Source organism: Dicentrarchus labrax, unplaced genomic scaffold, assembly GCF_905237075.1.
Source record: "Dicentrarchus labrax unplaced genomic scaffold, dlabrax2021, whole genome shotgun sequence".
In the NCBI taxonomy this organism is placed as follows: Eukaryota; Metazoa; Chordata; class Actinopteri; family Moronidae; genus Dicentrarchus; species Dicentrarchus labrax.
Window position 1 is genome coordinate 16,561,600 of NW_026136723.1, and position 17,050 is coordinate 16,578,649.

Genomic DNA, 17,050 nt, shown 5'->3' on the forward strand with positions numbered 1-17,050 from the left:
TCAATCCTTTTGTGGTTGGCCGATTCTCTTAGCTGGACACTAAACAATTGATCTTACTCAATAGCTATCTGCTGATGCTGAGGTTTGGAGAATGGACCTGTCCTGTGAGAGTGTGTGTGTGTGTGTGTGTGTGTGTGTGTGTGTGTGTGTGTGTGTGTGTGTGTGTGTGTGTGTAAAGCCAATAGCTGTTACGGGGCAGGCAGGGGGGCATTCAAGGCTGCTAGTCAACTTTGAACTGGCATTGGTTTTGTTTGTGAATCCAGTACGCATTTCCTCTTTCAATTTATAACTAAATTACAATTCACTTGAAAAGAATAATCATACTTCTGTATGTCCTGAAAAAAATTCAGGACACGTGCTACACTACAGGACTACTTCTTGCAGTCAAATCAAATACAGTTTGTTACAGAGAAACACCAGGGGAAAAACTCACATCTCAATACAAAGGCTTGAGAATTTATTTAAACTATTTTATCACCAGCCAATAACCCGCACAAAGCCAGACGGTGAATGAAAAGACGAGGGTTTAGCGAGGGGAGCACTGGTGTATATTTAGAAAGAGCACAAAGAGTGCAAGATTTAACTTACTTTTTAGTCACGCTTTGACTCTTGAGGCTTTTTACCTGCCTGACGAGATAAATCAGTCACTCTCTCAAATATTTACAAGTGCATTCAAATCTATTTTTTGCACAGAGCCTGAAAGAACAGAAGAGCTTCGTGTTGGATGTTAAGTAGAAAGGCTTCGAGAGTGTGTTTGTTTTAACTGCATCCTGTGACAACCTCACAAGACAGAACAAGCACCCAATCTGCTCGTGTTCTTTCTTTGTAACCAAAGTCAAAGTGGAGTATGCACGCATATGAATTTCCAGAGTTTCTAAGACAACCTCACCTATTTTCATCCTCATCAGACCTTTCAATCACTGTCAATCGCTCCTCACTGTAGCCTAGTAACTGCCCTGACCCAGATTTTCCGTTGCTTTCACCCTTCAGAAACACTTGTGAGCTATAAATCTGTCCAAGGACTCGCTCTATGTCGTCTGTCATATTGTTCTTTACATGTGTTTGTTTTCGTTGTTGTCCGTCCGGATGCATGGGAACATAAGGGGGTTAAGGTCAGCCAATAGATGACTCCTCTGTGCTCCTTAGGACTTCAAAAGGCTCAGGTAACCATGGTTACCTTTATAGCTGCGCAGTTGTTTGGGGGTGTGTATTTTGATCGCCTGCTGTCGCGTCTGATTTGACGCACAGCGAGGGAGACCATTACAGGACTACAGAAGGGGATGTGGAAGAAAAGTCACAGAGCTGCACAACCTTGCAGGGGATTAATGTCCCCAACTGGCAACCAGGCAGGAGGCTACAAAGGAGGGATGAAAGAAAAAAGTTTCCCTCTTGGCATTAGAACAGCTGGAAACATCCCTAATACGTCCACACATGAACCAGAGGAGAGCAGAATATCGCCTGGCAGCAAAAATCCTGCCTGAAGCCAGCTTGACAAAGTCAGTGGAGCGTGGACTCAGGCTGGAGATATAGTTGCTTTTAAAGACGCGTTCGCACGATGGCCGCCTCGTGTATCCCGCGTCCCATTGGAGCCTCAGTAATGAATGCGGAAAAGGGGTTAAAAAGCAAGCATATCTCCAGCTTAACACTTCCATTTTACTCGTAACGTCAACATGAAACCAGCAGGAAGTAAGAAAATTCTAGAAACGTGAGCAGCTGGTTAGCTTAGCTTAGCTTAGCATCCAGACTGTAAACAGTGGGGAAAAGCTAGCCTGGCTCTATGCAAAGGTAACAAAATGTGCTAAATTTAATATTTTTAATTTTGTTTGTTTAATCTGCACCCAAAAAAAGCTTCAGGAGTGCTGTTTTTTTTTTTTACTTTTGGATAAAGCCTGGTTAGATGTCCCCCCCCCATTAACTTGTCTTTATTGTCTTTATGCTAAGCTAATCGCCTTGTGTGCTGGTAGTTAGCTCTGTCTGCACAAGAAATAGTCGTTTTTACACTGTACGTTTGTACAGATTGTACATTACGGACAGATATGAGAGTAGTATTAATTCCTGCATGAAATTCTCTACAAGAAAGCAAATATGCAACAATATATTCCAGTAACTATTGCTCTAAAAGAGGTGGAAATACTGTACGCGCCAGCATTGTGGTGCAATTGTGACTGTGTGAATGCCACAGATGTGGAGAAAGACTTAAGTTGTGAAATCTTCAGCACCACTTAATGGATACTTTCCAAGCGAAACACAGGAAAGCAGAAAATAAAGACTCAGAAGAGATATTTTATGGATATTGACAATGATATCAGTCCATCACAGCAGTTCCTACCTTGCTCATGTGAAACTCCAGACGTCTCATGTATCTCTCAATGGTTTTGATTTGCTGCAGGAAGACAGAGACAGCACAATAATTCACTGTATATTACATATATGTGGTTGAAAGCTGTAAACATAGTGATTTGTATGTCTATACTACAGGATATAATGAGGCACAGTTTGCAAACCTGAGCCTACAAAAAAGTGACATTTGTGATCATTAATGAACAATTATTCAGCTCTCGGTTGCATATTGTTTTGAATACCGTATATGTCACAAGTTGGCAAAACGTTTAGCTAAATGGTATGTTGTCTTTATATGGAAATATCTCACAGCTTATCCCTCTCAAGCTGTCATCTCCTGTCCAATCACACATTTCTCTTCTTCATCCTTTTTCCTGCATTATTCCTGCACTCATTTCTCCCTCCATTTTTCTGCCTTTAGCTGTTTCTCCCTCCAAGTCTTTTTTTTTTTTTTTTTTTTTTAACATCAAAGACACATCAAACTCGGAGCAGTTGTTACAGTAGACCCTCCCCTCCATCAGCTCACCTTGTCAAGATCGTACAGCACTCCCTGGAGAGAGAAAACACACATGCAATCACACAGTTAGTACAGAAAGACAGTACAGCTGAGTCTGCTTAAGTAATGCAAAGCAGACTGTAGTTGTGGCATCAAAAGGAAGATCCTATTATACGCCTCTTTCAGTAGCAGCCTTAACTCTGCGTATAGTAAGTGTGTGTGACTGTGTGTATTGTCACAAATCAAAATGTGTTTACCGTGTGGGAATTTGTGACGATAAAGTTGATGTATTATTATTGTGTGTGATGTATTATCATTAAAATAAAAAATTAAACATAATGTGCAAATTTTCGCTCTTGCTGCTTTCATACACAGATATTTGTGAGACATAAGCAACAGTGTATAATTCTTCAAAATAATAGTCTCATTTTGGGAAATATACTTATTTGCTTTCTTGCTAGATTAGAAGATCTATTCCACTTTCATGCATGTACACTAAATATTTAACTGGAGTCAGCAGAAGGTTAGCTTAGTGATTAGCATTGCATCCATTATAGCAAACAGGGGGAAACAGCTTGGCTCTGGTAATAAAACAAGGTAATAAAATCTTTAGAGGTGCTGGTAGGCAGATACCTCATACCTTTGAACAGAGTCAGGCCAGTTATTTCCCCTCGTTTCCAATATTTCTGATAAACTAAGCTAACGGTCTCCTGGTTGTAAATTCATATTTACAGTATGGACACAAGAGAGTTATCAACCTTCTCAACTCAGTCTTGGAAAGAAAGCAAGTAAGTGTACGTCCTAAAATGTAAATCTATTCCTTTGTTAGATGTGGGTGAGACAGGTCGCAGGGATAAACTGATGTGCAGCCTCTCACCAGGCGAGAGTTCCTCTTCATGTCCTTCATCAGAGACATGAGTTTGTCCAGCTCTGTTTGATGAACTTCAAGATATTCACTACGGGACAAAAAAGGAAGAAAAAAAACTCAGGTTTTATAGAAATTTGAAAAGATAAATCTCTGTGAGGGACAGTAAAGTAATAGCATTCAGCAATGCAAGCACACCACAAGACAATAATATGTATATAATGACAGCTGTAGACACATTGGTACATAAACATTTGTGCAGTTATGTAAATACATGCAGCAGAACATGGGTGGTTATACACATTAAAAAGGAAAAGATTACTAACATTTATGGTCTGAAATTATTAAATGATTACTCTGGAACATTTGATCAGTTTATGTTTTGAGGAGGAAGAAGTTTGTCATTGCTTGACAGAGTGAAGTGTGTGTATACAGTAAGTGTACATCAGTGTATGGGTTACTCACTCCAGGCCTTGTTTGAGTGCAGTGTAAACCTCCTCCAGTCTTTTGGGCTGCGGCTCTCTGGAGCTGCTGCCTCCTTTGTGTCCTGACAGGTGGGGCTTCTTTGGCTTGGACTGAGGCTTCTTCTGTACCGCTGAGTTCCCCATGAAGGAGTTACACCTACACAAACACACACAGACACACACACACACATTAGTGAGTACAATAGAGGGTCTTGTGTAAGCGGGTTGTCTGTGCAGTGTGATGAACATTTTTTAAACTTGGAAAACACATTGAGATTGCTTTTCATAACAACAGCAGAATATAGGAATACAATCCTCATCTACTGAGTACTAAAACTCAGTCAAATCTGAACATACAAACATGATACATATTTTTAGATGCAGTGTGACTTGTATTTCTCGGTCTCCATCACAAATTAACATCCACAGATCCGCTTAAAAATCACAGAAAACAGGACGCTCCTTATAACTGAAGATTTTCTCAGGCTCAAAGTGATTCAGTGATAGTTGTCTGTACAACCATAAGTACACTGAAAACTGCTAATAGCTAATTGTAGCTAATTCAGCATACTTTCAATGGGTGCCAAAAAATACAGGCAAATACAAAGGGGTTCATGTTGGAGCCCACAGCTAACTAACTGACTCCATGGCAACATTACACTTCCTGTTTCCATCCCCCAAAGCCCCTAAAATGATGTAAAACTGTATCTCCAAAGCTCAGAGCATGATTATTCCCCAAATCAAATTGGGATTTAGGGTCTTTGAGTCTTAATTGTGTTTGAGGGGGTGGTCAGACTTTAAAAAATCCCTGTTTCAGAGGAACAAAGACACAAGATTAAGTCCCATATTTTATTATTTTACAGCAACCTGCCCAACAAGCCCTTGGGCCAGTCTCAGCATGAATTTGTCTCATTTGTCGGATGGAGAGGACTCATCGTGTCTGTTCACACCAAGATAACTCAGTCACACAGGACTGAGACATTTCACCTACATATAATCCACGTACCGTCAGCAAAAACCTGTCAAGCACGGGCACACACACAGAAACTCACAGTATAACTTCAGCGGTGAACCTCTTCATCAATCACAGGGGTGTGCTAAATCACAAGTACGCACACATATCTGTGAACACATGCAAACATGTGCTTCCCACCCCCCAGTTTTTGTGTTTGACCTGAGTAAGGCTGCCATTTGTCTTCTGCTGGAGTGAACTTACAAACACACACACACACTCACTCAGGCACAAACACACTCCCGGCAATCAATGACATTCAAGTGTTCTTCACCCTCTTCCCCACAGTCCTCCAGCAGTTGAACAACAACAATGTGACTGACTCAAGGGGGGGAATGTGGATAGAGTTAAACAGAGCTCATTAGTGGATATATTTGTATGAAAGTCAGTGACACAGGCTCCTTTTAAGGGTATCATGTGTACAAAAAGGGTACGGCTGAAACTAACAATTATTTTCATTAAAAATAAATCTTCTGATTATTTTTTAGATTCATTAATTAATTGTGTGGACTAGAAAACATCAGAAAACATGACCTATGTCTTATTTGGTCATTATTTAGCAGCAAATTCTCCCATTTGAGAACCTGAAACCATCAAATATAAAATGGTATTTCTGGTTGAAAAAGGACCTTAACAATTAATCCATTATCAAAATTGTTTATTTTTAGATTAGATAGATTGATTAAGTTTCTGTTGACCAGCTAATTGATTAACTGACTAATTGTTACAGCTCTACAAATGTGGAAACCATGTACCCACACACTGATCTGATGTCTGAAGTCTGAACAGGACTGCAACTAAAGATTATATTCAATATCGATTGATCTGTCAATTATTTTCAGAATGAGTGATCAGTCAGAAAAAAAATACAATCACAACAAGGTAAAGTATTTTAATAGCTTGTCTTGTCTGATCAACAGTGCAAAACTCAAAAACTATTTAATGTATTATCAAATTAAAAGAGAAAAGAGAAAAACAGCATCTTAATATTTAAGAAGCATTTTTACCTGATACATTAATAAAAAACGATTCATAGATGATCAAAATTGTTGATTGAGAACTTCATTAATGATTTCAGCACCACATCTAAGCTTAGTATCTATGTTAACGCTCAGCTTTTAAAACCCTTACAGATTTAGCTGAAAAACGACATTTCCCCAAGACTTAACGAAACAATCCCAGAGTCATCTCAGGGACATTGCGACAACCAATTCCAGCGCTCGATAAGTTGGAACGTGCCACGTCTTCCTGCGTGCAGGGGAACGCAGCATAAAATAAGCTAAGCTGCCATAAATGTAGGGCAGCCCTGAATGAGAGCGCTATGTAGCCTTGGGGTCACGCAAGCTGTAGTGTAGAAAGTTCTCCTGGCAGGGACACACACACAGAAACACATATACATAGATACTAACTCACACACACACACACACACAAGTCTGCAGTATGCATGCATGCATGCGTAAATGCATACAAAACATGCACATGGGTACACACATGGTGCTTGCTCGATAACACACACAGACGCTAACAGAATCCAGTGGCCTCAGAAGCCACATCTCTGTAGCTTTCCACCTCGCTCATTATCAGAATGGTAACTTGTCAGTCGCTGTCAGTCGCCCACACACCCGAGTCATTCCAACCAATTACCCCATTCACTGTCTGAGCAGAGAGAAAAGAGGAGGGAACGACATCTTCAAATAGGTTCTCTCAGCAGGACCAGGGCTGCTGAGGAGGACCAGGCGTCAACATCTGAAAGTCTGAGATCGTAAAGAGATATTTCTGGGATGTGAGAGGGCTTCGTCTTGTGACGATGGAGTGAGAGCCGTCACGGATGAGTCAACGAGGGACGAACACAGATAGTTTTGAGAAAAACTCTTATCAATCTCCAACTTCTCAACTTCCGGCTATGAATGAAACAAGTATCAGAAAACGGAATTAGCTGTTGGGTTATACAACAGTGTGCTGATCACTCCTTAAGAATTCGGCTCCTCTCTGGGATCTTGAGACTTGCTGTGGCTCGCTGAATACCATGAAGGTTGGCACCAGATTCCAGAGTCAGTAAATTCCTTATTTCTGTGTGTGTGATGTGTTTAATCTAGGTCCGGTTACAGTGATGGATTTCTGATTTCTAAAAACCAAAGTGGCAAGAAAATAATACTGAATCAGTGCAATACCCCTTTAAGGTTACTATAATGATAAAACAACTCTTTAATGCCTGAACGGATGTTAACTATTAATTTGATAGCCATCATTAAATGTTGACATATTAGTAAAATAGTTATTGTGAAAGAGCTTCACATCCAAATCAATACTGTTTCTGAGGATACTTTAAAGTTGGTGGTGGAAGATTAATTTGCTTTACAATACATTTGTTCCATCACATATCGACCTCAATTGTCATTTCAGGAATGAGTGACATCAGCTGACCATACATTAACAGTTTAAAGATTTGTGCTCACCGAGAGCGACGCTCCTGTAGAGTGCTGAAGCCGGCGAAGGATTGACTCCGTATTATACCGTTGGGTCCTCCGGGGGAGTGGGTGCTGGCCGCCATGATCTCCGGGACACGGGACGACACACCTGGAAAAAAAAGACAATACAAATAGATTACATACAAATCCACTGTCCATATTTGGACACCAAGTGTATCAGGGTTCAGGAATACATCACAGATGCAACGAAAACATGTTTTTGACCTCAATTAACACCCAAACCACACCAACAGAAAGGTTAACTGGAGTCCATAGAGCATTGTATAACAATACAATCGCTGTTGGTGAAGCTTGCCACGTGCAATGTGGACAAGCAGCATTCGGAGCCTGCGCTAACATGTCTCGACTCCTCTGGCCTACCTGTCACTACGAAACTGCAAACATACCTTAACTGTTACTGTTTCATGTTTTCCTTCCTCAGGCAGGTGTCACAAAACACGACTCTTGTCACTTTCCTTTAAGTGCGGTGCGCACTTTGCATACTTCCTACTTAAACTAAAAGGTAAACTCTAAAAATGCAATTCATCAGACTGACAGCTGTTTAAAAGCCACAAATGAGGTACAAGCAGAAGCTACAACATACTTTAGGGATTTGACCACAGATCTGCTTTAAAGGCCACATTTGCCTTCTAGATATCTAATTTATGTGTAATACATTCCAAGAAAACCAATCCAGACCATCCACTGGCTGAGTTATCTAATCAGCTTCTCCTATTAGTTAAGACATCTTTTTATCACTGTGTGTATATTTAGCAGCAGCAGCCTGTCAGATTTGAGACCTTCAGACCTTTTTCAAGCTGGAGATGTGGAATGACTTACGTGGGCACTTAGGGAACAAGCTGAAAATAGGCAGAGAAATGTTCACGTATAGCTGTCGGATAATGATGTAGCAGAGATGAAGTGCCCAGAGGGATCTCTGAATCACAGCTTCAACTAGCATGATTTTGTCCAGATTGTGGTGCTAATGGCAGAGGGTTGGCATTTAAACTTAAAGGGCAGTTCAGTGAATCTTTAAAAGGGCTTAATGACAGACAGCGGGGATGCACCACTATGCTGCAGTACTGGCGCCGATACTGAAGTTATAAAGCAGATCAGGTATTGCACAGACATGACCTATCAACACTACAGGGGGTTATTTTCATCAACATTACATTCACTGAGTCACGACAGGCTGCCAACTCTGTCTTAAGTGCCACAGCAATCTCTGGCCTCTTGTCAACTTAAATAAAAAAGATTCCATTGAGTTTCATGCAGTGAGGTACAGACGTCACCAAAAGTTACTGCAAAATAAAAAGTCTGATCGGTGCGGCTCTAAATCAAAATATTTTCCTCATTTCTCCCCAGTTTTTGTCAAGTTTGTTCTTTAACCACAAAGAGAAATGAAATAATATCAGTACTGTATAACTCCATGAAGTGAAATCCTCATTTTGGTAACAACCCCCAGTCCACGTGCAGCTCCGAGGTTCAGTGTCAGCTGCTGAACAGCTGGAGAAGATACACTTCAGCAAGATGCATTTGCCAATATGAGGGCTTGAATCTGGTCCGCATCAACACTCAACAAACGCTTACACAATGTCCTAACTCAATACTATAAACTTAATGTATAGTTTGTGCGTTGTTATAATGGTATACATAAAGATTGTATGTAAAATGGAAACACAGATTTAGTCTACTGCCACACATTTACACATACTATGTGCACACCAAATCCACCAAAACTACCCAACCCAAATAGTTAAATACACAGATGGAAATCCTGAGAAACTCAACATGCTGTCCTCAATGTTAATGAAAATACTGTAGTGAGGAGGTAGAAGACTAATTTCTGTCTTTTTAATTTGTATCACTTCCTAACTGAGCTGGAGGAAAACTATGGTGAACACAGAAAAGGCCTGCAGGAGAGAGACATATTTGTCAAATCAAATTAAACTCCACTAACAAGCAGAGGAATCAGCCTGTGAAGCCGCAGTATTCAGCTCCGTGTCTGCTCCTCTTCCTCACACAAACGAGATAAACCGTCCCGCAGCGTTACCAGTTAAACAACTTTGGCAAACGAAGTGACGAGCAAAACACTGCTTTTTTTTTTTCTGGCGATGCATGTCACTCTGTTTGTGGGGCCCCGTGTTGGTATGTACTGTTTTTTTTTGTTTTTTTTCACTGATCCATCTGTCTTTCTGTCTCCAGAGGACAGGCTACTTCTGTGTGGCTTGTTTCCTAATACCAAACACACACACGCACACACACACGCACACACACACCTCAGTGCTACAAGCGATTGAGCAACCTGATAGCCCCTCCTTTGGCCTGTGTGACAGACAGCCTCACAAAGACCCGGCACGGGGCTCGAGGAAAGACTAGAGCCTTGTTATGCGTTAGGGGGGACAATAGGCCGGTGAGACTGATACTGTTCAGGCTATTAATAGCCGCTAGCTCACTTGAGGACTCTGATGGCTGTGACTCAGTAAATGAATCATCGGGACCACTGGCTGGATGGATGGCTTGGAACAGCATGGCCCGGTTCGATTGGTTGGATGCAGCCGAAAATATATCTTGTTTGGTTCTACAGGCTGGTATTATGCCCATGAAATTATAAACAAGATTCTTTGGATTTAGTTTTGAATTGTAAGCTAACCACAGCTAGCGCCAGGCAATATGTTTAAAACAATATCACAACTGTATCACAGCTGCAGAGGCTGCACCGTAGCACGGCTAGCTATGGACTAATAGTGCATGGTTTTTAGTCACAACTTGCTCAGAATTGTTCATTTGGACTATAGGAAATTTAAATTTATATGATCATATTACCATGATATTATTCATTAATCAGTAATATCATTATCCCCTTAACCATAGTTGGCAGCATTTTGCCCTAATGCTCTGAAGTATGTTGGTGCTCAACAGCAGTTTTCTGCCGTTCCATGTTTGTCTCTCTGACTTTCTGACTCACTCTCCTAAAAGAAGAGCAGTGGGTGGCGGGTGATGGTACATTTTGTTACCGAATGCTTTCTGGGTGATCACAGAACAAGCTGGGCACTGTTCCCTGCACTTCAGCCTTTTCCCGAACATTTCCTGTAGCTTTAGACGAAGCAAAATGATGAAGGTTGAGAAGATGTGGACACTTGAAAACTAAAACACAATGACACCAGATGGTATGAGCTGTTCAGTTTCAAGTCTCTTCGATACCCTGACGTTCCCAAAAAGTACAAGCAGGTAGTTCTTGCTTGTGATGAGGACCAGAGGGACTAACACAGAGTACGACTTAGTGTCATCAGAGAATACAAGTAGAAATAATAGGACTGACACTAATTAAACTGGAAAATAGCCTCATATGTACCTCAGAGTTACAGTATACTCACTAAAGTATCATACTGACTGTATGAAACTAACTCAGTGATTGTCCTACATTCATTTATCAGGGACTCACCCACCCACTGCTGGATAAATGTGGCACATTATAAAAAGATAATTATCTCACCTCTTTTCTCCGTCAGTAATGAAGCCAAAACCTGTGTTTTAACATCAGCTGATTGTTTTAGTCTGATGATTAATTGAATTTTACAAGAAAAAATGTCAAACATTCTCTGTTTCTCTGTTCAAATGTGAGGATTTGCTACTTTTTGTCGTCATATATGATAGCAAACTGAATATATTTGGGTTTTAGACAGGTCAGACTATTTTCTGACATTTTATAGACAAAAAGATGAATCAGCTAATAATTGTTGGTTGCAGCTCTACATTAAATATATATTCCATTAGTGATTTTTTAAAAATATTATGGGTTTTAGAGTAAAATATTTGCCATTTATTCATATATATATATATAAAAATATAAGTCATATAGCCCATCTTTACTCTATTGATGTGTTTTTGCAGAAAATATTGTGTCATGAGTGGTATTGCTGAATGTTCACACTCCAGGCTTCTGGATTTTTCCAAAACCTTTCCCAGCCTCAGCAAGCTCCAACAAAACAAACTCATTTGAATCAATGTTCCCCACATATAAAAGACACACACACACACACACACACACACACACACACACACACACACACACACACACACACACACACACACACACACACACACACACACACACACACACACACACACACACACACACACACACACACACACACACACACACACACACACACACACACACACACACACCTTCACAAAGAGCTGAGTTCAACCACTGAATCATAAAAACCTTTCCTCTGCACCTCTTAGTGTCACCGCTCATCTCGTCTAAAGAGGCTTTCAGGACGGATCAACAATGCCAACTCGCAGTGTGTTCTGGTTTGGTGCCAGCCGTTACCCCTGTTGAATACAGCTGCCAGTCAGTCCATTCACTGGTCTTTCTTCTCTGGCGCTCTCACGCTAACAGCCTTAAATGCCCTCGACGAGGTGTATGAGTGTGTTTCTTTGTGGAATATGTGAGCATTAGATTGATCAGTATGCTGAGCTGAGGCTTGGACACAGACACACAGACACACTTACACAGACACACAGACACACACAGTGAAAAGGGACTGGCATGAGAGAGCAGGACACCTGATGTAATCTCAATTTGTTGTTAGCTCTCCAAGGTCCATGTGCATTAATGCATTAGTCCCACCCCTGTGTGTGTGTGTGTGTGTGTGTGTGTGTGTGTGTGTGTGTGTGTGTGTGTGTGTGTGTGTGTGTGTGTGTGTGTGTGTGTGAGGTGTGTGTAGGTGTGTGTAGGTGTGTGTGTTTGTGAGAGCTGTGGGAGACTGGATAAGCGAATGAGAGAGTGTGTCTTAAGGTAGGACAGGATAAAGGAAAGGAAGAAGGAAAGGAGGAATCTAGCCATTGTTCTGGGCTAAAATAGACCAACACTAACTGGACGAGCAGAAACCTCTTGACGGACCGCTACGACCTGCAAGGTGAGGGTCATGTGACTGACGGGAGTAGTCAGGCTAACACTACAGCTTGCAGGCTAATCAACTTGCAAGTTTACTGTTACTGGTTTTAGATTTCTCCCGCAGACATTGTGAACAGAGCAGGAGAAAGTATTGTGCTGGCTGACAGCTGCATATTAAAGAATTAAAAATTAAGAACTGTAATACAGAAATTGGAAAGCAACTTTGGAGGGGTACTTAAATGAAGTGTCCTCTGAAGACAGTGGACACAAAACAGCACCAGCACAGAACTTCACACTTTCTTTGGGGGTTTGTTTGCAGGTGACTCAGACATTTGAATTGATTTTTCATTTCTCCCACGAGGTCACCTCCCATTTTCTCTGAAATGGCAGCCTGACTCACTTTCTTCTTCATTTATTTCTGTTGTTGTTTTTTTCTGTTCTCCCCACTCTCTTCTTCCCACTCTCATCATGACTTTCTATTGTTAGCTTTTGATGCAAATACATATTGATTGTAAATAATGTTGGAAACCTTTTCTCTTTCCATGAATAATATTGATGAGGTGAGCCAAAGTAAAAGCCATACATTAAGTTCTTATTCATTTCTATTATCTGGAAGAACGTTTCTTCCTTACGAAAGAGGAGATGAAGATGAGGGAAAACAGACAAGTTAGAGAAGAATTTTTAGACAATGAAAATATGCAAAACAGGCTGAAACTCAATATCAGGATTATGGCTGTAATATTTTGCATGTTCAGTGTTCGTAAACAAACACTGCTGCATCCCTAAATTCTTCACACCAATAATCACATCAATCATTCTGTGCTTTTGTCTGCTGCACAGAACACACACACACACACACACACACACACACACACACACACACACACACACACACACACACACACACACACACACACACACACACACACACACACACACACACACACACACACACACACACACACACACACACACACACACACACACACAGTGCCCACTTCAATCTCCTGTTTTAGACCGCAGTCTCTCTCCCAAACTCCCAAACAGCTGCACGCACGCACACGTACACACACACACACACACACACACACACGTACACACACACACACACACACACACACACACACGTACACACACACACGTACACACACACTTAACTCTTGAATAATCCTCCTCCAGTGTGTGTGCATGAGTGTGTATTTATGTGTAAAAAAAGGAAACACAGCCTCAGCCCGCAGTTCATGTTAACAACAGGAGCCTAATTCTTAATGCCGGTATAAATTAGCCTCACCATGGCAACAGCAGACAAAATGGGATGAAGTGTGTTACATAAAACAACGGTTATGAGCCAACTGCCAAAAAGTAGGACACACACCCTCGTGTTACAGGGCCGAGGCTTTTAAAGCATCAAACCTTCACTTGGAAAAAGCGTTTTTTTATATTCAGATCTTTTACAGACGCTGCTTTAAATGCGTCCACAACGTCATCAAAAGCCTCGTTAAGCAGCTTTTTATTGTCCCTTCCTTTCTAATTTTACTTCTTTGTATTTAATATGGCAGGAAGTGCAGATAAAAATAGGCAGAAATTAAAGAATAAAGCAGCCAGGAGATGATGAGATTTGACAGGAGAAAGTGTATAAAAAGATAGTCTAGTTACAAAATACTAACAAATAAGGCTGTGGTTGAAACAGAACAAATCCCAGAGATTACAGTGATGATATACTGTCTACATTTGACTGGAAATTGACTAACATGTTCCAACACACCCTGCTGGTTACAAGCGTGTGCCTGAAAGCTGCTCATTTATACCTCGTGCTACACTGAGTCTATGTTTGTGTGAACTGGTTCAGTGAGGAGGGTAACTGCTGGTGCAGCTCCAAACTGGGATAAAACTGGCTGCAGGCTGACGTCCCTCAGCCAAAACACACACGATTATTTCTTCCCGTCTTTCTCTTTTTCCGTAATCCTGAATTTAAATCAAGAGTGCCAGAAACCTGACAGAGCTTGATATAGTTTTACTGAAGCGCTTCATTTTGTTATGAGCCTCTCAACCGCAGACAAACCGAAACTAAGGCAGCTTCACTTTGGTCTACTTAGCACGCTACTACTACAGAAAGAGTGCATGAAAATTAAAAGTTCCCTTAAACTCTTTCAGATCTTATTCCATGCATGCATGAAGTGCATAAGATTAATTTTGAGATGAAAGGCAGCATGTTTTAATCCCACTTTCATCACATGTCTTATTAACCTGTTGACCATTTTGCAAAGAACATGTTTAAAATCCCAAATTCCCTGCAGGCTAAGTGTGTGACACTGACAAATCTGCCTGCAGAACACACACAGGCATATAAATAACAAGCACAGTTATGTTTATGAAAGGTGACACCAGAGCTGTGCACATGCAAATGTGATTGAACAGCACCATACAGCAGAAAGATCATGATATTGCTTCTTAACTGAATTCAGGATTTGGCCATTATTGCTATGACTTCAGGAAGTGGGAGTCTCATTATTTTCAGTGCCGAGGAAAAGTGCAAGTTTCTCCTGAGGAAGGAAAGCTTATTCATCTTCACTAAAAAGCTTCTCAAAGGTGCTAAAAGGGCAAGAAACGAAAAAGGGAAAGGGAGGATGGTGGGAGGGTTTAGGATGATAGTGCTGAGGAGAAACATGCCAATATCTCCTTGTGAGGTGCCGAATAAACACCTTTTATAATAAGGATGATTCACAGAACAGTCAGCTCAGTTCTCTCTGTGACGACTCACTGACAGAAAACACTTTGACTGAAAAGGAGAACATACCTGGAGAAAGTTTGATGTATATATTAGGTGAGATTAAAGCTGGTATTATCACAATGGATTAAATGACTGTATGGAAGCCTGTAGTGAGAAACCCACATACAATTATCACCCAACTCTGCACATCCCCTCAGTTTAATTAACTTTTTAACATCCTTCAGCTCATTTTGTTTTTTGTTCACTCATCAGCGCTGTTTTCAGCCGTATCAGGCAACTTTTTTTCCCCAATGATAAAGCTGTAATAATTCACTGAACACTACCAGCTCAGCACTGCAAACAGACACATGTAGAGAGTAGGTGGTGAACATAGCGGATCATTTAGCAGCTAAAGACGCAGACACATTTCCTTCAGTAGTTAGTGGGGACCAAAAAACAGCTAAAAAGGAGAGTGAACATGGAATGTACACTCATCAGTTGGACACAAAAACAACACCAAATGAATCCTAATGTTGGCCCGTATCTGCTTGACCTGTAAACAATTCACTATATCAGCTTAAAAGATAATAAATAAAATGTCACATGCCGTGTTTACGGCTTGTTTTGCTGGCCCTAAATGGCCCAAAAAAATCAGTTATTGCAGGTTGAAGGTTTATGTTAATTTTTGCTTAAAACAAATAAAAGTAGCTGTAAACTATATTTCCCTCTGGTTACCAGCATTTTCACACACACACACACACACACACACACACACACACACACACACACACACACACACACACACACACACACACACACACACACACACACACACACACACACACACACACACACACACACACACACACACACACACACACACACACAGACAGACAGACAGACAGACAGACAGACAGACAGACAGACAGACAGAGACGAAGATGCTGTAAATCACTTGACCTGGTTGTCATTCAGTAATTCAACAAACGCTTTGAACCTGAGAACTGAGACCCTGTTATGGCTGTAGTCACCTCTTTTCCATCACCTATAGGATGATAAATAACATTCTTACACTGTGACTAAAGACAAAGAGTCACCAGCTTGAGGCTCCAGTGATCCCATCGCACAGACAAAACACACAAAAGAAACAATGTGCAGCACAGAAATTTCAACACATCCTGTGTGATGCAGGTATGCAGCGACAACATCTCTGGTACAAAGAGAATCAATAGCTTGGTCAATAGTCATCTCTACAGACGTGAACAACACCTCTTTATAATAGTCATTCTTAACGGCCACAGTGGTGGTGAACGCTTATGTTTGACAAAAACAAGAAATGAAGACTCTCACACACAGACTGCTATATTCGAAGATGTGTAGATTTACCTAGAGAGAGGTTTTTAAGCCAAAAAAGGAGTTTGATTTGCTTCCTTGCCAAAACTTAGATGAGAAGATCGATACTACTTACATACGGTTATGAAACTACAGCCAGCGGTCGGTTAGCTTAGTTTAGCATAAAGACTGAACAGGGGGAGACAGATAGTCTGTCTTTCTCAAAGTTAACATAATCCACCTATCAGTACCTCTAAAGCTCACTAACTAAAATGGTATCTCAGTGGTTTACTCAGGTTGACACATGGGTTGTTTTTTTATTCAATTATGCTTCACCCCGTGTTTCAAGACTTTCTCTGACCAGAAAAATCAAGCTGCATGAAATCCTGACCCAAATAATCCAGCTTTTCGGGTCTCAGACATCCATCCATGGCGAATGATTTACTAAAAAAATAAC

At 40.9% G+C, this 17,050-nt stretch overlaps 1 protein-coding gene across 4 annotated transcripts in view; it reads right to left on the bottom strand.

Annotated features, from left to right (window-relative positions):
- ripor2 (RHO family interacting cell polarization regulator 2) overlaps window positions 1–17,050 on the bottom strand; it is a 65,912-nt gene that overhangs the window by 16,737 nt on the left and 32,125 nt on the right. For all 4 annotated transcript variants that reach the window (XM_051391389.1, XM_051391388.1, XM_051391391.1 and 1 more), the window contains exons 2-6: window positions 7,634–7,754; window positions 4,167–4,322; window positions 3,714–3,792; window positions 2,867–2,890; window positions 2,330–2,383 (exon numbers count right to left, since the gene is read on the bottom strand). In XM_051391389.1, coding sequence (XP_051247349.1) covers window positions 2,330–2,383; window positions 2,867–2,890; window positions 3,714–3,792; window positions 4,167–4,322; window positions 7,634–7,754 — 434 coding nt within the window. The remainder of the gene's footprint in view (window positions 1–2,329; window positions 2,384–2,866; window positions 2,891–3,713; window positions 3,793–4,166; window positions 4,323–7,633; window positions 7,755–17,050) is intronic.